Genomic DNA, 23,455 nt, shown 5'->3' with positions numbered 1-23,455 from the left:
CCTGGGGCGGGGGGGGGGGGGGGGAGGGGGGAGTGTGAGTTCCAAGCAGTAAGGCTGCAGAGGTGAGAGATGCTGGGGGTCAGAGGTGCAGGTAGGGCAGAGGTGCAGAGGGATTGCAAAGGAGAGATGAGGCCGGGAGAGGGCTGGGGCAGGGGAGGGAGCTGACTGTTTGGGGGGTGATGGAAGGCCAGTCAGAGGGGAAACGGGGTGGGGTGGGGGGACAGAGGTGAAATAGAGGCGGACATGGGAGAGATGGGAGAGGAAGAGACGGGACACGTCAGAGGCAGAGATGACAGATGGGGCGGAGGGGAGCGCAGCTGGGGGGACAAAGACGAGAAACTAGGCCCAGAGATGCCGGACGAGCAGTGGCAAGGTAGGGAGGGGCAGAGGTGGAGGTGAGCCGGCTGGAGAAATGGTGAGGGGCAGAGGTGGAGGAGAGGGCAGGGTAGGGGGAGAGCTGGACCCAGGATGAAGGCACAGAGATGGGGAGGTGATGGGAGCGGAAACAGGAAGGGGTCGACAGACCGAGATGGGGAGAAGGAGGTGAAGGTGAGGCAAGAAATGAGCGATGACGGCCAAGCTGAGGCCGATGCAGGGGGTGATGGAGAGGCCAGGGTGGGGCCGAGGAGCTGGGAGCCGGAGATGGTAGGTGAGGGAACGCGGGCCCGCAAAGCGGAGGGGCCGGGCCTCGGCGCGCACAAGCTGGGGTGCGGCCCGCGGGGCCGGGGCCGCGCGCACGGGAGGCCCGGGGAGGGGGGACGGGGGTGGTGGGGGGGGGGGGCCGGCCACGGCAGAGCGCCACTTACCGTGCCCGCCGCGGGTGAGGAAGGGCATGCGGTTGATGGCGATGGGCACGGTGCCGTGCTTGCTGTGGAAGTGGTGGACGTGGTGGGTGGTGCTGAGGCTGGAGGAGACCCGGGCCCCCTCGGCCGCCCCCAGCAGTAGCGGCAGCAGCAGGAGCGGCAGCAGAGGTGGCGGCGGCGGCGTCGGGGGCCCGGCCAGGGCGGGGGGGCGGCGCGGGCACCCCCCCGGCCCGCTCCCCCCGGGGGGCATTTCGGCCCGGGGGCGGCCGCCTCACAGCCCCATGGCCGGGGGCGGGGACGCGGGGCTGCGCAGCCCCGCGAAGCCCCCCTCCGGCTCCGAGCCCCGGGAGGGGGGGTAGGGGTGAAGAGAAGGAAAACCAGAGCCCAAGCCTCGGTCCGGAGCCAACGAAATCAACTGGATCCCGCCGGGGAATCCGAGGTCCGCGGAGCGGCAACGCCAAGGTCCAGGACGCCTGGGTCCATCTCGAGGAGCTAAGGGTCTGCCCGCATCCCGGCGGGGTCGGAGCGGCGCAGAGGGCCGTCAGAAACCCGGGGGAGCGCCCGGGGGAGGGGGCATGGTGCCGGGTGGAGAGGTAGGGGAGGCGCGGAGGCCAAGCAGGGATGGGAGAGCGGGGGAAATCCTGCGGAAAAACCGAGCCGGGGGAGGGGGGAGGCTGGAGGGGAGAAGCGGGAGAACGACGGAGACTAGGGCCGGCCGCGCCGCTGCTGCCGCTGCCGCCCGACGGAGGCCGGGGGGGAAAGGAGGGAGCGGCCGGGGGGGGGGGCGGGAAAAGGGAGGAGGGAAGCAAATCCGGGTGAGGGGGGGAATGAAGGGAGAGGAGGGGAGAGGAGAGGAGGGGAGCGGGACTGAGCAGAGGAAAGGCGCGAGCCTGCGAGATTCCGGTGGAGAGATGGAGGCAGCGGAGTGTTGCTGCAGAGGCTGAGGGCTGGAAGGGAGAGGGAGGGAGGAGGAGAGGAGCGGAGAGGGGAGGGGAGAGGGAGCGCGGGAGGAGGAGGGGGCAGGGCAGAGGGACCCGAGCGGCTCCCGATCTGCGGGCGGCGCTGGGCAGCTCCGCCGCACGGCACCTGGCTAGCCCGCCTGGCGCTCGCCTCTCCTCTGCGCGCGCCCCGCCCCGCCCCTCCCCCTCCCCCGCGCCCGGGCGCGCGCGCTCCCCTCCCGCCCGCTCCAGAGAAGGGGCCCTGCTGAATAATTGAACAGGACTGAGGCTAGCAAGAGAGGCAGCTCTCTTCCTCCGCCTTCCCTTCCCCCGCACCTGGACGAACCCCAGTGGTGCCCTCTCTGGTCCAGCGCGCAGAGATGTGGCCACGGCCACCTCTGCACGCACCCCTCGGAACACACGTGCACGCTAGGATGTGGACGGGTATGGAGACACCCACGTGCCCATACAGGCACCAGTGAGCGCGCAGGCACACACACAGGCTCAGACACATACATGCATACATGTGCTCATAGACACTGGCGCACGGACTCACACTCGGCGCGGGGGAGGGGCAGGAGGTGTGCACATGCACAGAGGCACACATGCGCGCACACATACGTGTCCGGCCGCAAGCGATGAACAGCCAACATACACACAGACACCTCCTCCCAGCTCACCCTCCAAAAACAATGATCCAGAGCCTCACAGGTACTCAAGGGGAAGACACGTCACGCACGTACAGTCTTCTCACTACCTTCCCAAAAGGGTGCTCCCCTACCCAGCACACCCTCGCTGGACGCCTCCGATCTTCCCCTCCCCCGGCCTCAACCTGTCCCTCCACGGAGTTTTCAGGACACCTGTCCACTGAGTGTCCCACTTAGGACAAAACCCTTCCTGGGTCACTTAGGTTCGGCCGAGGAAGCCACTTCTTCTAGGTGCCCCTCCACTGGGATCTGCCTCCCCCCACTCCCCACCGCAGAGTTTTGGGGACCTCTGGGAAGCACCTGTCATAGCCCAAGAGGTAAGGGCAGAGAGACTCCCGTCCCTTCATCTGGATGTGACCTCTGCACCCACATCAATCTGGGTTCTGTGAGACGATGGTCTCCTCGAAGCAGGGAAGGGGTGGGGGTGGGGGGCAGAGGGTCAAGAAAGAGGAAGAGGGAGGGAGGTGGAGATGGACCTGGAAGGAGCCAAAGAAACAGGGTAGTAGAGTGAGGAGGGGTGGTGAAGGAAGGGCAAAAGGAAAGGGGAGGTGATGTGAGAAAGGGGACAGGGAATGGGGGCACACAGGCAGGAGAGGGCTGGCTCCTGCTAATTGATTCTGAATTTCATCTTCCAGCCCCGTGAGCCCGACGGGAACGCCTGAATGCAGTCAGCACCCAGGACAGCTCCCCTGTTGCCCAGGTCACCTCCCCAACCTTGTGGGAGGACGTGGCCCCATTTGGCCCCTGGCCCTTCAGAAGTGAAGAAAGGGGTCCCCAGAAGAGAAGGAAGGCTTCGAGGTGGAACATGGCTCTGTGAGGAAAGAGACACTGCAGCCTGCAAAGCGGGGCTGGGGCCCCCTGAAGCCTTGTCCGCCTGCCCTCTCCATCCCATCCTTGTGCCCCAGGCTCTGGAATAGAGACTGACACAGCTCTGAGCAGGCAGAAAATTTATGGTCCCAGAGGGAAGGAGGGAGGAGCCGGTGGCGGTGAGAGGAGAGGAAGGGAAACCGCCTAGAGGCCAATCAATATCAGTGAGTGGGAAGTGGAGAGAGTTGGAGGGGGTGACGTTGGGGAGCCAGGGGGGGAGACGGAGGGTAAAAGAGGAGAGGGAGAGGTGTGCAAGACATCAATAGAGCCTGCGGAGATGAACAGAGCAAGTGGAGAGATGAGAAGAGGAGGGCAGGCATGGGGAAGAGCTGATATCCTGGGAGAGGGGCGTTCTGGAAGACAGAACCCTGAGCAGGCCTGATGGGAGCACCTGGGTCCCAAACCCCAGTTCTGGAATTTCAGCCCCATGTCAAGCGGTGTCCCTCCTTCTAGCTTCCCTTCCTCCCTCATTTCGTATTCTGTTCTCCATTCTCTCCCCCACTTTCCTCTCTCTCATGGCAGAGATGGGTTCTCTCCTCTGATCTCTCCTGCCTTCCCAGAGCAGACTACTGAACTTTAAAGGGACACAGAGGTCCTGCACACCCCATGTTACAGACGGAGAAACTGAGGCCACAAGCTGGGAAAGGTTGTCCTGAATGAAGGTCAGACGTCTCCCCACCCCAGTCTCTCCCCCACCAGACAACCCCAACGCTCTGAGGACACCCTGGCCATTCCCACCCTCCTCCCTCTCTTCCGGCTCTGGGCCCCTTCATGCCCCGTGCTGTTCCCAGGGCCTTCACACTCAGGCAGGGTGAACTGAACAGGCCTCTCGGCCAGGTTCCTGCTTGACCTTGTGCAGCGGCTGGGCCCCAAGAAGACCAGCCATAGAGGGACAGCACGAACAAGACACAGAGCCGAACGTGGAGAATTAGGAGGCACGATCCCAAGAGAAGAGGGAATTACGGTTTGGGAAGTAATGGCACAGCCCCCAGCCCCAGGTTCCTGCCCTGCCCTTCCGGGGCAGAGATCTCAGAAGGTCCCCCAGGGCCGGTATCGGGGGAAGCAGCAGGCAGAATCCCAGCAGCTGCCGGTTGCACCCACCTTGTCTTGACCTCCACGGCTCTGCTCAGGCCTGCCACCAGACACAGACCAGTGTTCGGGGATGGTGATTCTTCCCAAGATATGCCCTGCTCCCCAGCCCCGAGTCTCCCTGCCTCCCACCTTCCTGGAACCTGAAGAAGCTGTTCCAGCCTCTCTTCCCACCCTCGCTGAAAGATGACATAACTCCCTAAATTCCCAACAATCTCTATGCCCGCTTCCAGAAAGCTCCGGTGTGTGCCAGTGTAGTAGTGACAGTGGGCAGCAGTACTTCTTGACCTTGATCCTTTGCATCCCAGGCAAGAAATGCCCACTATTAGGGGCGCCTGGGGGGCTCAGTCGGTTGAGCATCCGACTCCGGCTCAGGTCATGATCTCGCGGTTCGTGAGTTTGAGCCCCGCGTCGGGCTCTGTGCTGACAGCTCGGAGCCTGGAGCCTGCTTCCGATTCTGTGTCTCCCTCTCTGTCTGCCTTCCCCCACCCTCCATTCACACTCTGTCTTTGTCTCTGTCTGTCTGTCTCTCTCTCTCAAAAATAAATAAACATTTAAAAAATTAAAAAAAAAAAAAGAAATGCCCACTTTCAGCACCACCACCCGGGACTAAATGAGCAGCAGGAGGTAATGGAGTCAGGAGCTCCCAGGTTCCAGCCGCACTCTATCCCCCCAGCACCCGAGAATTTAGGGCATGCAAGTGGCCTCGGTTTCCCCATCAGTTAAACAGGACAGTCGGTCTCCAGCCCACTGCCTTCACTGAGGAATAAATTAAAAGAGCTTTGTGAACTGCCAAACGCTAAACAACCAGTGGGGATTATTACTGTTAAGCATCAAAGTTACCACGGTCTCCAGATCTGTGCACAGTGAGTGAGCTGGATAGAAAGAGGCCCCGCCCTGTCTTTCTTCCCTGGGGAGCCAGGGCTCCAGTGTCCCTGAGCCCTGGGGGACATCGTCTGGGGGCTTTGGGAGGAACAGAGAGGAGCAGGTCAGACGAGGAAAACCCTGAAGACAGGATGGGAACAGGAAGTGGAGATCCTCAAGCCTGGGCCAGGCCTCAGAGCCCCCCAACAGTGCTGAGGAAGAGGGCAGGACATGCTTCCCACGGAGAAGGAAGAACCAAGATCTGCCCAAGAACCCAGTCCCTGGAACTTGTAGGTGGATCCCGTAAGAAACTCAGGACTTGTGCCCGGATGACTACGGCTCCAAGACGTGGCAGGGAAGCAAAGGCACCGACCCCAGTTCTTAGCCCACATCTACTATTAACTACCCCCAGAAATCCACTGACCCCTCCAGGCCTCGGTCCCCATGTTTGTAAAATGAAAAAGCCCAGTCCTGAGTGGTGTGTGTGTGTGTGTGTGTGTGTGTGTGTGTGTGTCTTTTCCCAGGCAGCTGACTGGCCACACCCCTGGTCTCTCCACAGGGCTACCCCGAAGGAAGACCATTCAGGTGATGCCTGAGAAGACTGCCCTCTTCCTCGCTGCTGCCCGCAGGCCAGTCGTCCGAGAGAAACTCCGCAGCCCCCCTCAGATAGGAGTCGCCCTCTCTCCACTTCCTGCCCCTGCTGCCCTCCCTCTGCCAAGCCCTAACCCACTGTTGGCCACCAAGCCCCGGTACCAGAAACTGCCGCTGACAGTGCCCTCTCTCGGGAGGGGCCTCAGACAATATGCAAGTTGGCAGACAGATGCCCAGACAGGGAGAAGAACGAGGCAAGGACGCTAAGGAGTGTCCTTGTGGCTCCAAGGGGACCACCTACAGCTGAGATCCTTGGCGGGGGGGGGGAGGGGGGGGCGGGTAGTCGGGAACAGCATGACTGCTGTCTAGGGAAGCCAGCTGTCCAGCGGCCTGGCCTCCTGGGAATCTCCTGAGCCTGCCCCCTTGGGAGCGGGCCGACTCTGGGCAGGAAATTCGAGACTTCCGCTGCACTCTCCCAAGGGCACTGGAGGAAAGGGGGTGCAGGTCGACGCCTGCCCCCTGTCCTGAGCTATAGCAGGTAAGTCAAACCTGTTAAGACCATCACCAAAATCTCACAGGGAGAGCAACAGAGGCTGACATCTTTGGGTACAGGTGAAGGGGGCAGCGTCCAGCCAGCTCCAAGCAAAGGGAGGAGGCCGTCTTATCAGCAGATTGCCCCAGGGGCTCAGGCAGCAGCAATCCCGCCCAGGCCCCCAAGGAAAGACTCCAAGGGGTCGAGGGTCGACAGCAGCCAGCAGCTCCCCTCCGCCCACTCCCCCCCCCCCCCCCCCCCACCGCCCCTTGCTCTCAGGACAAGAAGGGATAAGAAGGAAGCAAGCAGCATGGCTCTCAGAGACCCTCTCTCCTCCCCGGCAGTCCCTACGGCTGGGAAGGGGCCAGATCCCCCCGGGAACTCACGGTCATTGCAGACAGGGCCTCCGTAGGAAGTCATGGTGCAGTCACAGGTGAAGCCATCCCACTGCTGCAAGCAGACACCCTGGTTGGCACAGGACTCTTCGGTGCAGGTGGTGCTGGGGCCTGGAAGAGGCGGGAGGAAGAACACCCCCCACTCAGCCAAGCCCCCTCCCTCCCCAGGAGGCGCGGAAGCTTCAGAGCCCGTGAGAGGCCCCACCCTCAGTCCTGCCAGGACCAAAGGGCCAAAAACCGACGAGGGCGTGGGGGGTGGCCACGGGTGGGGAGGGGTGCTCAGGGACGGCTGGGCTTGGCTTTGAACTGCGATAAGGGGCCAGGGTGAGAGGCAACGGGAAAAGTGCGTGACCCTTCACCCCCGGCACCCCTGCCCCAGGGCTGTGGGGACAGGCTCCCGCGAGGCCTGAGAAGCAAGGCCACTGTGCTGCCCCAGCGAAGCCCTGCGGCTGGCCCTCCTGCGGCCCGCAGAGTCGCCCCCAACTCCTGCACCAGCCACTCACCGTCACAGCCCCTCTCCACCTGCCCGATGCGGTGCAGGGCGTCGGCGATGAGGTCTGGGAGGCGTCCGTTGAGGTCCACCGAGGCCAGGCAGCCCTGAAAGCCATCCCGGGAGGCCACCAGCTTGGGCAGGTTGCTGAACATGTTCTTGCTCAGACCGCCAATGTACAACTCCCCTGTAAAGGGAGAGGGGTCAAAACCTGAATCCCGGTCCCCATTCCCCTCCCAGGATACCAGCATCTGCTTGTCAGGTCGTCCCAGACTCGGGCTTCCGTAGAGAGATCCCACGACCCCCCCCCCCCCGCCTTCCTTCTTCCTTCTCCACTCTGCCATCTGTCTGCTCCCCTCCCCGAGAAGCCCAGATGCCCAGGGTGGGGTGCTTGGGGGATGGGGAGCAGCTGGGAGACCGGGCTCCATGCTCTCTCCCACACAGCTGATTCCAGTTCCGGCCTGTAATCAGGGCCTTTCAGAGACGTGAGGGCCTGTCTGCGCCGCCCCCACCCTCTCCCTTCCCCCTATTCCCTGAGCTCCCTCAGGCCTCTCTCTCCTGAGTGCTCTAACCCAGCTCCCTTTCCCCAACAATTAGGGCTGGGCCAGGGACTCTGGGTGACTCCAGGAAGTTCTCCTCGGGGACATGCGATCCCACACATCACTGCCCTGGCCATACCGCGCCCAACTCCCCGGAAGACTTGGCCGGCCCAGGGCGCAAGCTTCAGCGAGACGGGGTCTTGGCCACTGGCTCCATGCAACACAAGACTAACCCAGACCACCCTTGGGTCTGCCAGCGCTTCGGATAATCTGTGACATGCTGCCCCCTTCTGGAAGCTGGGAGAATTGGCAGCACTAAGCCGAAAGATCTGGCCGGCACCTGACCGGGCTTCTAGTTCCCACTCTGCCTCCAGCTCACTTGGGGACCTCAGGCAAGCCTCCTAGCCTCCCGTTTTCTCCCATTTCCTCCTTCTCAAGGCGGGGGTGACTTCACTGGTCTCTGAGGACCCTCCCAGACCCCAGACGATGTGAGTCATACGGACCACGCAGGGGTCTCCATGGGGCTGAGGGCTGCTTGGGGCAGATGAAGAAGGTCGCTCCTATTGCCCCAGAGGGTTCTGGAGAAGCTGCAGGCCTCGTCTTTGCTCTTGTCCCAAGGCCTTGACTCTAGGTTCCTCCTTCTTCCCTGTTCTCTCCAGCACCCCTTCCGGGGGCAGCCAATGACCACTTCAATAGCTACCTAAGGGCCCCTGGGGAATGTGTGACCCTGATGTGACACCGAGCCTCCCAGGGAAGCCTGGGTCCAGAAGAGTGCCCAGACAGAGCCTAGTCGATGCCCAGTGTATAGGACAGGCCGCATGCAGGGACCCCGCAGCGGCTAACCCCCCCACCCCTTATCAACTGTCCCCTCCCACCCACTCGGGGGGAGCTATCTGCCAGGACACTATGCTCCCCATTCTCTTTCCAGCCCTCAGCCAAGGCAGGCCTCTCAATCTTGGGCAACCAAGAGGTCTTCAGAAGCCCTGGACTGCCCACACCTAGCTCTAGAGTGAGGCCACCAAGCTCCCCGTGAGGCACATCCCACGGCCGGGCTTCCAGTGTTGAGGGCAGCCTCACGGGAGAGCTGAACAGAACTTTGACAGGAAAACATCAGGCTGGACACAGAAAAGAATAGGAAGGAGTTGGAAACCGTGGCCAAGAGGGGAGAGGGAGAATCACGTGAGTGAAAGAGCACGGCAGCCGGTGTGGGGGAGGGAGGGTCTTGCTGGGGCCAAGGGGGCATCTGGGTCAGGGCCAGGCCTTCTCCACAGGCCCCAGGCCCCACCTTTGAGATCGAGGTTTCGGGCGCCATTGGAGTGCTGCGTGACCGTGCGGGAGTCGATCTTGAGCGTGTGCACGTTGCCTGGGTCCCTGGACACCACCACGTTGTGCCACTGGTTGTCATTGACTGGCTTGTCTGAGTTCCCCTTCATCAAGGACGGGCCATTCCCCAGGTCAAACACGTAGTGGATGTACCTGCCCCGCGGTAGGGAGGAGACACTGGGTCAAGGCGGAGGCAATACTGGGAGGGCAGGGTAAGGAGGAGCTACAGCTCGCAGGGGTCCTGCGTGCCGCAGGAGGAGGGGATAGAGGGGGAGAGCCCACAGTGGAGGGACCCAGCCCAGTACAAGAGGACTCTGGTGTGAAGTCCCATCATGGGGACAATGTGGGGACAGAGGGCCACAGAGGAGCCGGCTCCTGTGACAGGCTCAGACGAGGAGCTGGTTGGGGGAGAGGTTTGTGGGGACAGCAGGGGCCCCTGGGGGCAGGGCACAGGTGCTCTAGGGTGGGGTCCCCTCAGGCAAGAGAGGCCATAGGGACAGGGCCCTGCCTCCCGCCTGCAGAAAGGACGTGCCTGAGCCAGGACAGTGAACGGCAAGGACACTGGCAAGGAAGGAACCGGGGAGTCACCGGGTTGGAAAAGGGGGTGCCACTCTTCCATCTTGGCGGGGGGCTGGGGACCTGAACCTCGAGCTGTGGTCTGAGGGGACTGGATATCTCAGCCAGTGGCGGGGGCCATATCTCGGTCAGCAGGGGAAGGGGACCCCTTCCTTGCCGGCGGCGCAGGGCGCAGCAGCTCACCCCTTGACCAGCTCGATGACAATGAAGTCATTGCCGTTGCCCGAGTTGAACAGGAGGAGCCCGTCGGGGGCCGTGGTCTTGAACTGGAAGAAGAGGTGCATGGAAGCGTAGGCTTGGAGCGTGGCGAGTGCCAGGTAGCTGCTGCGACTCTTGAAGGTGACAGGATCGGCCACGATGGCCCGCAGGCCGAAGCGGGCGTTGAGCTCGCAGTAGGTGATGTCGCCGTCCTTGCACTGGTCCATGTAGGGCTGGCCGTTGAACACCAGCCCGCTCAGGTGCCCGATGAAGTTGGAGGGCACCACGGAGATGAAACGTCGCTCCGTCATGATGCCCGTCTCAATGTTGTGGAACTCTAGCCGCGTGTGGGCTCCCGCCATCTGTCCTGCTCGGGACCGGAGACAGAGATGAGGGGGACAGGCTGGGGGGGGGGGAGGGTTCTGGGGCTGGGCCCCAGGGTGCCAGGAGCCTCCCCTCCACACGAGGGCCACACCGGAGAGACATCGGCAGACACCCTCGGTGGGGGTGCCGGCGGCCGCACGCCTTGCCAGCCCAGGGCTGACGGGCACCGGGGACAACGGCGTCCGGGTCCCCCCGTGACATGCCACCCCTCGGGGAGAAACGGCAGCAGGGGGTTTGCCAGAATGCTGCCCAAGGAAGGGAAGCCAGGCGGTTGTCACCGAGAAGAACAGGGCCGTCCACAGGTCCCCGGAGGCGTATCCACCCTGCTGGGCTCAGCGCGCTCACCCTCCACAGTGACGTTGTCCACAGACAGCTGCAGGCTCTTGCCACGCCGCACCACCCTCACCGTGTGCCACTCGTTGTCATTGAGCTTGTGTCCCGCAAAGAGCGTCTCGGGGCCTTTACCTGCGGCACCAAGGGGGGAGTGAGCGCGGCGTTCCGGCTCGCTCGCCTGTGGCTCCCGGTCCCAGCCCAGGCGCACAGAGTCTCCCCCCCATACGCACAGCTGCACACCTACAGCCTAAGGCACGCGGCCAGCTGTGCCACACGCACCCCCACCCCCCGCACGCGGGGACACACGCTCACCCAGTCTTTCCACACCCAGTCAGAAATCCAGACAACACCCACTGCCTCTTTGCGCAACTCCCAAGGCCGTCCCTGGAACAGAATTGGATGCGAACGGTGCCTCTGGAGTTGTGCCCTGAGGCCCTGCACACAGCTGCCCCGTACCTACAACCAGCGTTTTCTTCCCGAGTCTTCTCAGGAGCGTCAGTGCCAGTGTGTGTAGCCAGCAGTGAAATTCTCAGCATCGAGGCAGAGGCCTGTCCTTTTCAAACTCCCAGACCACCCCCGTGCCGCACATGTGAGCGCGCGCCCGCGGCTTCGCTGCTGGCGGTGAAACCTTCACGCAGACACACAGCTCCCCCCCCCCCCCCCCCCGCCACCTACAGAGGGACCCGGTGTGACCTTTCTGTACGCCTCTGGTTAACTCCACGCACCCGGACATGCGACCACACACACAGCACAACCGACCTGGGCAGAGAGGGGAACGCTTCTTAGGAATTATGACCCTTTATTTGAGGCCGGGATTCTCTGATTCCAGGTCTAAACCAAAACCTCTTCTTCTTTAGAAGGATGCTCGACTTTGCGGCACTCCCAGGGCTCCCGCCAGCGGGGCCGGGGCTCAACACGCACGCGCCCACAGGTACCAAACACACAGAGGCACACGCTGGGCGCACACGGCCCCCTCTGCCGGTGTCTGCCGGGTTCCTGTGCTCTCTCGCACGACACCAGGGCACGCCATGCAGAAACACTCTCTCCGAGACCGCACTGAGCCCAGCACCCTGGGATGCTCGGAGGTGGCCACACCTGCTCTCCTCCTCACCCCCAGCTGAGAGACTCACTGTCCCTTCTGAATGCGCCCCGGCGTGACGGGAACTCAGCGCCACGCCCCCTTCCCAACACAGGAGCTGTGGAGGGCTGAACGTTGAACCTCGAACCCCTGACCCTGTTCCCCACCCTCCTCTTCTTTCCTGCGTGCCTCGCCCGCCCCCTTGTGGCCGCCTCTGGAGATGCAGCGGAATATCCCAGCTCTTCTCCGGCTTCTTCCGGCCACAGGGAGGGGGGTCTCCTGCCATAGGTGCACCCAAGTCTTTGCCCCACCCTCCCAGGGACTTGAGATGACAAGGCTCCCTGGCCTTCCTTTTCTCAGTGAGCATGCTGACCCAGGGCCCTCCACCAACGCCTCTTGGTTCACCTTGGCTTGGCCCGTTCTGCCCTCCACAGCCACACCACCCCACCCGCCCTCATGCCTGCTCCCCTCCCACCACCCCCACTGCCCAACCCCCACACAAGCCTGCGAGGAAGGCTCTCCTCCCCCCCCACTCTCCCTCCCCAGATCCCAGTGTCCAGCATCCCAGGCCCCTGGGGGCTCGGCAGAAGAAGAGGGAAGCCACTTACTGGGTGCGCAGCCGACGCGCAGGCAGTCTGGGGGGGCCGTGGGGCGGGCAGAGGGGGAGGGGAGACAAAAAGGCAGAACAAGTTTTTTGTTTTCTTTTTTTTTACATCCTTCACAGGGAGGGGTGTCTGCGGGCGGGGGTTCCCCCCCAGGACCACTTTCTGGGGACCACGCGTGCCCAGGTGCCCTCTCCCCTTCCTCGGTTGGACCCCTGTCCCTCCTGCCCCCAAGAGGGCTCCAACCCTCCCCAGAACTGGGAGGCAGGGCAATCAGGTGATGGGAAGAGGGCTTGCCGCCTCCCGTCTTAGAGGGGCCTGGGGCCTCTCACGTCTGAGGGAGATGGCACCTTGGGAATCCCAGTCGTACAGGGGATCTTCGTGGGGCTGAGGGCTTGACCAACCCCACATCTCCACATCTCTCGGAGGGAGATGGGTGGGGAGGGCCAGATTCCCTGCATCCCCTGCTCTGGGACGACCCCCTGCTCAGAGCCCAAGTTGTGACACATCACTCCCCATCCCCCCCTGGGCTCTGAGCCAAATGGAGGGGTCTGCCCCAGGGCTCCCTACCCGCGGCCACACATCTCCCAAAGTCCCAGGGGGCCAGCACCACCCCCTACAGGAACCTTCCTTCTACCCTTCCTGATGGAGGATGCCAGGCTGCCACTGGGGAATAGGGCGATCTTTCACCCTGAAGAGGAACTAGAATCCATCTGTTTTCTCAGGGAGGGGCCAAGGCCTCACAGATGGGGCTCGTGAGGCCCCCAAAGTATGATTTCAGAGGACACCCAGCAAGTCAGAGGCGAACAGGCACCACAGGCAAAGTCTGCCCCAGCCTCCGCATGGCTGTCTTATGACCCCAGGGTCAGGCGGCCCCACATGGTCAGAAAGCACACCGTCTACATAGAACTGTAGCCCAGGGCTCCGGAGCCTTGGACCATCCCTCTGATGGGACACACGACCCACAACATGTCAGTTGGCCAGCCTCGCAAGGGGAACAGAGCACTAGGGTCCTATGAAATTGGGGCCTAGGGCCCTTGGGACACCTGCACCATGCCACCAGACCCAGATGAGCTGGGGCTGCAGAACGTCCTGCACCCGGAGGCAGAGGAGCTGGGTCCCAATCTCATTGTGTGGCTGTGGGCAAATCTCTTTTCTCTGAGTTTCATCTTTTCGCCTTGTGAGCCCAGAGCAAGAAAGAGGTGTTCAGTGGGCCGGCCCCTTGTCTTTCCGGGAATATCCTGGCATCCTATGGCTCCTCCCAGAACAGGCTCTGCCTGCACCCCTAGGCCCAGGACACAAAGGTGGCTGGGGGCATCTGGCATCCCTTAGGCCCCTGAAGGTTCCTGCAGTGGAGGTAAACAGGCTCCCCTGTGGCTCTGGGGGCATGGGCCCCGCGGGCAGTACGGCTGAGCTCCACACGCGTCGTCAACCGCAGCAGAAGAGTGGGGGGAGCAGCCGGGACCCTGAGCCACAGCCTGGCACCAAAGGAGGGAAGAAGCAGCAGGGGAAGGCAACGGAGCAGGTTCAAGGGGGAAGTCAGAGGGACAGTGAGAGGAAGGAGGTCAAGAGGGTGCAGAGAGAAAAGAGGAAGGAAGGGGGAGCAGAGGGAAGCAGAAGCTAGATGGGGGATGGGGAGGGGAATGTCAGGGTGGGAGGGTGGGAGGGTGCCAGGCCTGGAGTCAGGTCACGGGGGCTCTCTTTGGGCCAGCAGAGTCTTCACCAATGAAGGGTCCAAAAAAGAAAAAAGGGGCTGGAAGGACAGGCCGATCCCCTATTGGGAAGAGCTCAGTTCTTCCCTTCCCTAGCAGGGGTGGGCGCCAGGAATGGGGGGTCCATCTGTCCAGAGAAGAGGTGTCAGCTCCAAGTCCCCACCCCCTGCCGTGACTCCACCCTCAGAAGCCCCACTGCAGTGGGGTTGGAGGAGAGCCGACACCCCGTGAGGATGGGCACCCCAGGAGGGGGCCGGCACCACCCCGGAGGCAAGCAGAAAGTGGGAGCGATGAGAAGCACCCACCTTCGTGCACACACCCGCCCAGAGCCCAGCTCAGGCGGCATTAGCTAGTGACCCGCGCAGGAAATGAACAGAAGCGACAGGTCTGCACAGACTCACCAAAGTCCTGGCTGAACATAGAGACCAGGATGGGGTTATGAGTGTGTAGGGAAACAAACAGGTGGGAAGAGGTCACCGGCATGTGAAGGAACCCAGAGTGAAGAAGCCAGGCTTCCCATCCCATACCCCCACCTGATCCCCTGCCCCACCCAGGCTCCACAGTTTGGAGACGGTGGGTCCAAGCCTCCCATGCAAGGAGCCTCAGGAGCCCATGGGCCAGAGGCTCATCTCAGAAGTGACATCACAGAGTGACAGTATGCAGTTCTTGTTGAGAGCAATCTCCCCGGCTGCCCAGCCTATGGAAGGTGCCTGTGAAGTACCGAGAGCCCCAGGTGGGAACAAAACACCCTTCCATGGCCTCAGGGATTGATGGACCTTGGAACATAATGTGTATTCAGCCCGGCTTACACGAACAAGAGTTAGGCTTACTCTGTATGGCCTTGAGAGGGCAGAACTAGGTCCACAAGAGGGAATTTCAGAAGTTGACGCTAAGGAAGAATGACCCAGTGATTAGAATGGCCATAAGAGGTGGGGAGCTCCTGACATGAATGGCATCTGAGCAGCGATGGAGGAACTAACAGGTAATTCACATATGGGGCGGGGATGGAGCTGGCTGGAGGAGATAACTTTTAAGGGTTCCTCCAGCTTGGAGATTCTTCAGTTACAATACATCCTTCACGTTAGCCTCACTGACAGCTGGGGCTGCAGGAGCACAGCTGGTGGAGGGCAACTCCAGGGAGGGCGGCAAGGGACAGGCTAGGTGGGGCAATGGCCCAAGAGGCCATACCAAGGGCAAAAGGACGGGGAACACAGGTCACACTGGAACAGGGTGAAGAATCCCGGGGACTCTAACATTCCCTGGGAACAGAAATCAACCACCCTGCTCAGAGCCAGCAGACCTTAGGGTACTTGCTTGGGGTCTGCAGGCATGGTGGAGGCCTAGGGACAGGACAGGAGACACAATCCAGTTTCTCTAGCATCCTCGGCCTGGAAGGAGGCAGCAGCTCCTTGTCAGCCTTTTCTGGCCCGGCAAACACCGTGCCTCCCGAAGCTGGCACTGAGTGCCTCCTCCCAGCTGTCCCACCAAGTGGTCACCGGCAGCCTTGGTTTCCTCTTGAGGACCAGCCCCACGTCCAAGTCATTCCACTGAGCCTCTGACAGGTTGCACAGATGCCTGCGTATGTCTGCCTTCCCTCCCTCCCTACAGGATGAGACTTTGACGTGAGAGACCAAGCCTTGTGAGGCTTCTCTCTGCTCCCCGGGAGCGAGTCCAGCCCGGGATCAGAGCCTTGGTGTGGTTCCCTGCCTGCGAGGCCCCACAGGCCCTGGTAGCCAGCAGGATGGGGAAGCAGGGGCCAGACCGGGTCATGCAGTGTGGAAGCAAGCCCCCAGGCCTGGTTCTAAGCTTAGGTCTCTACTCCCATTAGATTTTCTTTCGAGAAGGGCTAGGTGAGTCTCTACACGTGTGGCTTGCATCTTTACAATGTCTTTACTCCCATTATTCCATGGGAGCCTGAAAACCGCCACAGAAGGTAAGCAGAGCAAGGATCCTTAGCCTCATTCTACAGAAAGAAACAGACTCAGAAGAGAGAAATGACTTACCCAGCGGTCAAAGAGACCGGGCCCGAAACCCAGATCTCCTGGCCCCAGGCCCAGTGCTCTTCCCATCAGAGCCTGAGGCTGAATGGCTGGGTGCAGATCACACAGCGGCCACACTCCTCCCTGTACATGCATCGCTGAGCATTGCGGACAGAGGCATCTGCACCAAGCACTTGGTCACGGCTTGTCACGGGGCATAGTAGAGATAGCATCTCTGCGCGTGGGACCCAGCATGGCCAGGGATGAGAGGCAGTGAAAGGTGAGAGCCAGTGGCATCCTGAGGGCCACCTGGTTCTCTGATTTCTAAGTACTTATGAGGCACAGACAGAAAAGTACGCCAGTGGGAAGGAGAGGGTAGATCCTACGGGCGAAGGTCCTGAGGATCCGCCAGAGAACATGTTCCTGGCCAAGAACACCGCCTCCTGTCTAATATCAAGGAACCCAAGCTTCTTCCCCATGCACCTAAGACAGTTCAAGTAAGGAAGAGGCATCGGCCTTCCCTGCAGATAGAGGGCCAGAGACTTTCCCTGCGGGATCACTTCCGAGCACACAGAGCCATGAGCTTACTGCACAGAGGACACACCTCCTAGGCGAAGGAGTGGCTTGTGCTGGGTCTGGGTACACAGCCAGAGCAGTCTGAGAACCCCAGGGCCACTCATGGGGTCCTGGACTGGCACCTTCCTCCTGTGACCATTTCAGAGGTGCTAGGGGACGTGGTACGGACCGCGAAATGTTGGCCAAAGCGTGTTTCCCTTCCCACGTCCCCCCTGCAGCACTGACACCCACCACCCGCTCTGGGGGCTGTGACGGTGGTCAGAAGCTGAGCTTCTTCAGTTCCCCAAGTCTGAGGCCCTTACTGCCTGCACACCTCCCTACCTCCTGCCCCCAACTTGCTCGGCAAATCCTTGTCCTATGGGTACCAAGGCCAAGTGGTCCAAAGGGGAAGAGGAAAGATGTAGTATAAATTTATTAACAAGGCAATGGGTCCCCAAAAGGCCACCATCTGTCCCACAAATGGCCTGGAGATGAAAGTTAGGGTGAAATCCAGATATTTCAAAGCTCAAATCCTCTGAGTTCTCTCCAGTTGAGGACATAACAAGGAACCTTCATGGCCCGCATCTGCCTACGTGGCAGGCCCTTGGGTGCTATACGCCTTTGCGTTTAGAGAGGCTAGGGTGAAATGGACAGCTGTGAGTCCAGCCTGGACGGCTGAGGACCTCCAACTTCCAGTGTTCCCCTGACCGAAGCCCCGCGACGGCGGGGTCCTGGTCTTCATTGCTATTGTAACCCAGGTTCAGAATACAGTGGCACTTACTTCCCGTAAATAGGAGCTGAGTGAGTGCACCTGCTGTGTTTTTGTTTTTGTTTTTTTGCCCCAACCGGCCTGATGGTGCCCCCCCGCCCCCTGGGGGCGTGGACACCCTGGGGACTGCCTGCGAAGCGGAGCTGATCTGGGCTCATCTGGGCAGGGGCAGGGACGGCGAGGGCCCCTGACGCCCTCCGCCCACCCTAGCTCTGTGAGAGGCAGTGGGGAGATGCTGTACTTTAGGGCAAATGACCTGGCGTTGAGTCTGGGCTCCGACCCCAGCCACTGCTGGCTTTATGACATCGGAGGAGTCAGTATATGAATTCTACAGTCTATAAAACAGGCCTGGCACAGCCCATCAGGTGACCCTGCGGCTTCAAAGGGCAGCCACGGGACGCAAATGTGAAAGCAGACAAGGGAAGATCTGTCCCCAGGCGTCCAGTGTCACCTGCGCACACCTATGCGCACAGACAGACACGGCTCTTCAAACGCAGAGCGCTGTGTCCTCCTCAGCTCCAGATCTGCCGCTGCCCTGGGCTCAGCCTCGGCACCGCTAGGCACCCGCAAGCCCTTCCCAAATGAATGAACCAGCGAATGAGTAAGTGGATGAGCCGACAGCCCAGAATGAGCGACGCTGTGACGCGTGTATGCAGGACAGACGCCACCAAACCCAAATGAGCGCCCCCGGGAGGGCGGCGGTCGCGCCCAGACACACTTGGGCAGAGGGCACGGCCAGACTCGGGGTGCCCCCCATACACAGTGTTGCCAAGCACGGAGCATCCCCTACGCTGTGCACCCTTGCTGGGGATGAAGCTTTCAGGGGCTCTGGCTGAGGCCGGCCCCTCCCCACTTCCCACTCTTGGAGGTGCCACCACCAGCTTCTCCAGACAGAGGGGGTGTGCTCAGAGGCAGGGACAGGGAAGGGGCCAGAACACAGGGCGGGGTGGTTACCGAGGTTGACAGTGAGCTTCATCTGGCCCCCGTCCAGCTCGAGGCGCAGGGTGTCGGCTGACTCCCTGGAGGTGGTGGCCATCATTAGCCCATAGGCCCGCTGGGACATGAAGCGCAGGGACACATCCTCTGCCTCCGTGTGCATGGCGTTCGGCAGCATGATCTTCATGTACATGGAGCCATCGTAGCTCAGGACCGTGGCCTCTGCCCCAGAGGTAACGGAAGAGGGAAATCAGGGCACGGCCGAAGGCCAGTGGAGGGAGAGGGAAAACCAAGAGGATCGTTACAAGGACAGACCCAGGGCTGGCCTATGAGGGGCACCCCGAGGAGGAAGGGGCACAAGGAGGGGCAGCGGGGACCCCTGGAAGGAAAGCGACCTCACCTCTCTCACAGACCCGCCCCAGAAAGCCGGTCCCAATGCAGTCACAGACGAAGCGGTTCCAGCCCTCTCGACAGATGCCCCCGTTGCGGCAGGGGGCAGACGCACACTGCTTCAGTGTCTCCCGGGAGCAGAAGGGGGCGATGCCCACCGCCCCCTGAGCTTCGGCCAGGCCCCGAAGATCTCGGCTGCGCCCGTCTATGAAGAGGTCCCGCACACAGCCCACGTAGCCAGCCCGGAGCGCCGCCGTCCACACCTCCGGGGGCAGGGGCAGGTCCACCCGCCCCCCCTCAGGGAGACCGCCCAGGTACAGCTCGCTCTCCAGGTCCAGAATCTCACTCTCCCCAGTGGCCAAGAAGGGCGTGCTGCGGCTGTTCACCGAGATGGAGCCTAGGGATCGAGGGAGAGCGGGCCTCAGTGAGGAAAGCAGGATCGAGAGTCACCACGGGCCAGCAAGGGATCCCGACCCCCCACCCCGCACCCTGCAGCAGCCCTGGGCCAGAAGCCCAGCCTTCCTTGCTGCTGTGGATGCTACTCAACAGAGATTCTGAGTTCAGGAACTCAGGTGAGCCAGCCCCAGCCCAGCTGCAGGGTGCAGTGGGCCTCTGTCCAGACTCCTCCTTCTGTACCTGAGTGAGTCCTCAGAGGATATACAGGAGGTGGACATGCCCAAAGGGGCTAGATCATTCGAGGGTCATTACCCCAGTCCATCCCTTAGACCGGAAACCAGAGGCAGAGAACACTAAGGAGGCTGAGAGGTTTGAATCCAAAGCGTTTTCCCCCTACTTCAGTGACTGTATGTCAGACACTTAGCACTTCATTTATGTCACCGAGTCGCAAGGTAACCCTATGAACTTGGCCCTTTATGACCCCGACTTGAAATGGCAGGTGAGGCTTAGGGAGATTGGGAGACCTGCCCAAAGCACCACAGAGGGTGAGGAACGGAGCCAAAGTGCCAGCCAGGCAGTAGGACCACAGAGCCTGCACTGTCCAACCCTCTGCCTGGTGGGCAAGATGGGTAAGCAGATCCGTCCTGGAGCCGGACACAGGACGACACCCAGGAGAGGGGATGCCAGGCACAGAGCTCCTACATACTAAGACTTCTTTGGAAGGAAAGGCTGGCTATCTTAGGAAAAAGATTTGGGACCAAGTAGGAGCTTCAAAACCTCTACTGAGATCTTAAGAAGCAGAAACCTATACATTAGAAAGTATTCTGTTTATAATTTTTTTCTTATGCTTTTTCCTTCCTCTCTCTTTTCCCAAGAAGAACTCTTCAAGAAATAAGAAGAAAAGAAAAGAGAAGAGAAGAAAAGAAAAGAAAAAAGAAAAGAAAAGGTCTAGCTATCTCCATGAGGTTAAAGAGAGGTAAGGAGGATTTGGTCTACATTAGGCACAGGGGTGTCACTAAGGAAGCAGAATTAGTACCTCCTCTACAGACAGGACTCTATCTAAAGCATGGTTTCTTCTGCTCAAAACCTTTCCTGAACCAGAGAAGCCACTCCCCTGGGCCCCATTTAACATGGCCCTAGCTTGTTCTTCCCCGACAAGGTGTCAGATGCTCTAGGGTCTGGCTGCTACAACCGACCCTTCCACCAGCACCCCCCCCCCTCCAATATGGCCCTCTGCATCTCTATTTGTAGCAGACTCCCCAGATGCCTGCTCTACCCACCAGCTCCAGGGTCTCCTGGACATGGACGTTGCCCAGCGAGACTCTCAGTAAATGAACCAAATGTGGGAGAAGGAAGAGACAGGGAAAGGAAGAGGTGGGAAAAGAGTGTATAATGGAGAGTCAGCAAGAGGAAATTAAAGTGAGTACAAGCCTTGCTCCAAGATCCTTGCTCCAAAACATGGAAATGGGACAACCCAAGTGTCCATCGGCAGATAAACTGACAAACAAAATGTGGCAGATACATACAATGGAATAGTGTTCGGCCACAAAAAGGAAGGAAATAGTGACCCAATGCTACAACATGGATGAACCTGAAACCATGCTAAGTGGAATGAGCCAGACACAAAAAGACAATTATTGTGTGATTCCATTTACAGGAGGTCCCTCCATTTAGGAGGTCCCTGAAGTGGTCAATTCATAGAAACAGAAAGTGGGATGGTGGCTGCCAGGGACTGGGGGGAGGGGGACTAGGGAGTTAGTGTTTCACGGGGATAGCGTTTCAGTTTGGGAAGATGAAAATATTCTGGAGGTGGACGGCGGTGATGATTGTACAGCAGTGTGGATGTCCTTAATGCCACTGAACTGTGCACTTTAAAAATGGTTAAAATGGTAAATGTTACGTGTAATTTAACACAATTAAAAAACAAACAGGGAAAAGTTCAAGGAGAGCTTTGTTGCGATGACTGCCCCAAGTCTGGGCTTAGGTGCATAAATGAATGTGGGGCATCAGAGATGGCCAGAGCTGGTCAAACAGCGACCCAGGGACCAGCCAGACCTGGTATGTGGGCTCTGTGGGAGGCTAAGGAGAAGAGAGAGAGAGGGGTTCTCTGCAAGGCCTGGACAGACTTCCGATCTAGAGAGTTACTAGTCACCTGTGTGGAGACCCTGGGAGGCAGCAAGTGCCCTGTGAAGACCCCCGGGTACCATCATGAGACAAAACTGGGGGATGAACGCATGTACTGTAAAGCCCAGGAAAGGCGACATTTCTCTGGAGAAGAGAAAGGAAGAAACAGCCAGCCACGAAAGGTTGATGCTTCCAGGGGCCACAGTGCTCCTGAGGGGGGGAGACCATCCTTCCACCCAGTCTCAAAGGTCTGGTGCAGTGACAACTGGGGAGCACAACAATTTAGCTGATGCTGGTAAGTGCTTACGCTGGATAATGTGTCAGCTTCCCTTTACATCAATTTGTTCTCTCATGGTCAACAAGATGGAAAAGAGGAAAAGAGAGCAATGGGCAGGAAACAAGAGAATGGGAAAAGAAGACTGAAAAGGAAGAGTAAAGGGGTGGCTGGAAGCAACACAAGGTTTGAGAAACAGCACCTGCCTGGCCCGAGCACTCTCTGCCCTGCTGCTTTACTGAGGCTAGAAGCCTCACCAGGTGGGAGTGCCAGGTTGTTTAGCGTCTGTGTCGCCCCCAACCAGAGCCTGAGCTCCATGACAGCAAAGACCTTTGAGTCACGGCCATCCCCGACCCAGCACCTTGGACAGCGCCTGGCGCTCCATAGGTACTCGGTAAGAATTTGTTGAGTAATTAATGAAAGAGAGTTGCATGGACCTAGCTAGATAGAAGGGAGGCGTGGTTGGGAAGTTTTGGGTTTTTTTTTGGGGGGGGGGGGAGGGAGAATGGGATGTCTACTCTATGTTAGGCACGGTGCTAATGCTTTTACAGGTATTTTCTTATTTTCTTCTCTTAAGGACCTCCAGTGTAATGGATGTAGATCATGAAACTAGGGTTTTATAAATAATGAAACTAGGGCTTCAAGGGGTTGAATAAAGGGCCTAAGGTCACACACACAGTAAGTGGGAGAGCAGAGGTGCGACTCCAGGTCTGCTGACTCCAAACACTATGCTCCTTCTGTCAGTGCGCCATGACAAGGAGGGACAGCGAAGGGGCTGACAGGGCCAGAGGAAGGGGTAGGACAGCAGTGGAAGGGACCTGGAAAGAATGTCAGGGCGGGGGGTGGGGGGGGGAGAGGAGTGGCTGGGAGGAGAGTGGAAGGGACCAGAGGCCTCCTGACCTTTGCGCCCGTCCCTTTGGAAGTCCACGTGGCACCACTCGCCATCGTTGACCTTGCGGCTAGATGCCCGCAGCTTGATGCCCCCAGAGCCCATGTCCAGCAGCAGGTAGAGGTAGCCATCCAACAGCTCCATGGCAAAGTAGTCGGCCCGCTGGGCAGAGCTGTGGCTGCCGGCCCCGGCCCCAGCCCGCCGGCCCTGGCTGAAGAGTAGCAGCCCGTTGGGCTCAGTGGTACGGAAGTCTAGGGAGATGGAGCTGGTGCGTCTGGCACTCCAGCGGGGCAGCGCCACAAAAGCCTCAGGACTCTCAAAGGTCACGGGGTCCAGGGCAGCCACATCCTCACAGCGGAATGACAGGTCCCCCTGCAGCTTCATCTTGGGGTCCCCTTCCTTTGCCAGGCGAGACAGCTCCAGCTTGAAGTCATTATTCTTATAGACCACCTGCAGGGAGGGGTGGGGTCAGGGGTGAAGAAGCAAAAGCGGCTCAGGGCCTGGCCACTCCTGCCCAGCTTGGACCTCTGTTCTAGAACTTCGTGCACAGAGGCTGTGAACCAGCACCTCCCTTGCCCCACTTATTTTCCGGGTTCCGTCTTCCAGCCCAGCACTAGCGGGACAGCCCTCATTGTCTGCGGGACTGCGGTTCACAATGGCAAGACAATCTCTGCTACCATCTAGTTGACATTTTCCGATTGCCAAAGTATTTTTATTCACACTCTCATCTGCTCCTCACACCCACCTTAAGAAGTAGGCACTGACTACTCATTTTATAGATGAGGAAACTAAGAATTAGACTGGCCAAGGGACTTGGCCAAGGTCACAGAGCTAGTGAGGGGAAGACCCAGGACCAAACACAGGGCTTTAGTGTTCACGCCCAACAGTCTTTCCTCTGTACCGCAGCTGCCCTCCAGGGTCCTCTGAGAGGCTGGGGGACTTCAGAGGCTCAAGGAAATGAGAGAGAAGCTTCTTGATGGAGTCAGTGGGGCTTAGGTTTTGAATAGGAGAGGTCTCCCACCACCTTGGAAGGAACAGAGGAACCAGGCGGTTGGCCAGGTCAGACTAAGTCATGCTGAAGACAGGGACCAAAGGGTTTCCTGGCTGACCCCAGACCCTTCC

The 23,455-nt window shown here is 60.0% G+C and overlaps 1 protein-coding gene and 1 long non-coding RNA gene across 36 annotated transcripts in view; one reads left to right on the top strand and one right to left on the bottom strand.

Annotated features, from left to right (window-relative positions):
• The window catches only part of NRXN2 (neurexin 2), a 108,200-nt gene that overhangs the window by 34,745 nt on the left and 50,000 nt on the right, over nucleotides 1-23,455 (bottom strand). For 12 of the 34 annotated variants that reach the window (XM_053202969.1, XM_027045834.2, XM_027045830.2 and 9 more), the window contains 9 exons: nucleotides 22,345-22,783; nucleotides 18,661-19,047; nucleotides 18,279-18,482; nucleotides 12,316-12,342; nucleotides 10,642-10,761; nucleotides 9,898-10,279; nucleotides 9,101-9,291; nucleotides 7,290-7,463; nucleotides 6,778-6,897 (listed from right to left, as the gene is read on the bottom strand). In XM_053202969.1, the coding sequence (XP_053058944.1) occupies nucleotides 6,778-6,897; nucleotides 7,290-7,463; nucleotides 9,101-9,291; nucleotides 9,898-10,279; nucleotides 10,642-10,761; nucleotides 12,316-12,342; nucleotides 18,279-18,482; nucleotides 18,661-19,047; nucleotides 22,345-22,783 (2,044 nt within the window). Of the gene's footprint in view, nucleotides 1-806; nucleotides 1,934-6,777; nucleotides 6,898-7,289; nucleotides 7,464-9,100; nucleotides 9,292-9,897; nucleotides 10,280-10,641; nucleotides 10,771-12,315; nucleotides 12,343-18,278; nucleotides 18,483-18,660; nucleotides 19,048-22,344; nucleotides 22,784-23,455 lie in introns of those variants that run through there. The other 22 variants (XM_027045829.2, XM_027045808.2, XM_027045833.2 and 19 more) reach the window with 6 other exon arrangements.
• LOC128311743 (uncharacterized) lies at nucleotides 408-4,979 on the top strand. Of its 2 annotated transcripts, none has more exons than XR_008290269.1 (3): nucleotides 408-645; nucleotides 2,652-2,765; nucleotides 3,084-4,979. It is a non-coding gene; the product is annotated as an uncharacterized LOC128311743 (long non-coding RNA). The 2 variants fall into 2 exon arrangements; XR_008290268.1 differs by lacking the exon at nucleotides 408-645 and adding an exon at nucleotides 813-1,396.

The sequence above is a fragment of the Acinonyx jubatus genome, chromosome D1, assembly GCF_027475565.1.
Source record: "Acinonyx jubatus isolate Ajub_Pintada_27869175 chromosome D1, VMU_Ajub_asm_v1.0, whole genome shotgun sequence".
Taxonomy (NCBI): Eukaryota; Metazoa; Chordata; class Mammalia; order Carnivora; family Felidae; genus Acinonyx; species Acinonyx jubatus.
This window is presented reverse-complemented; position numbering and strand designations above follow the sequence as displayed.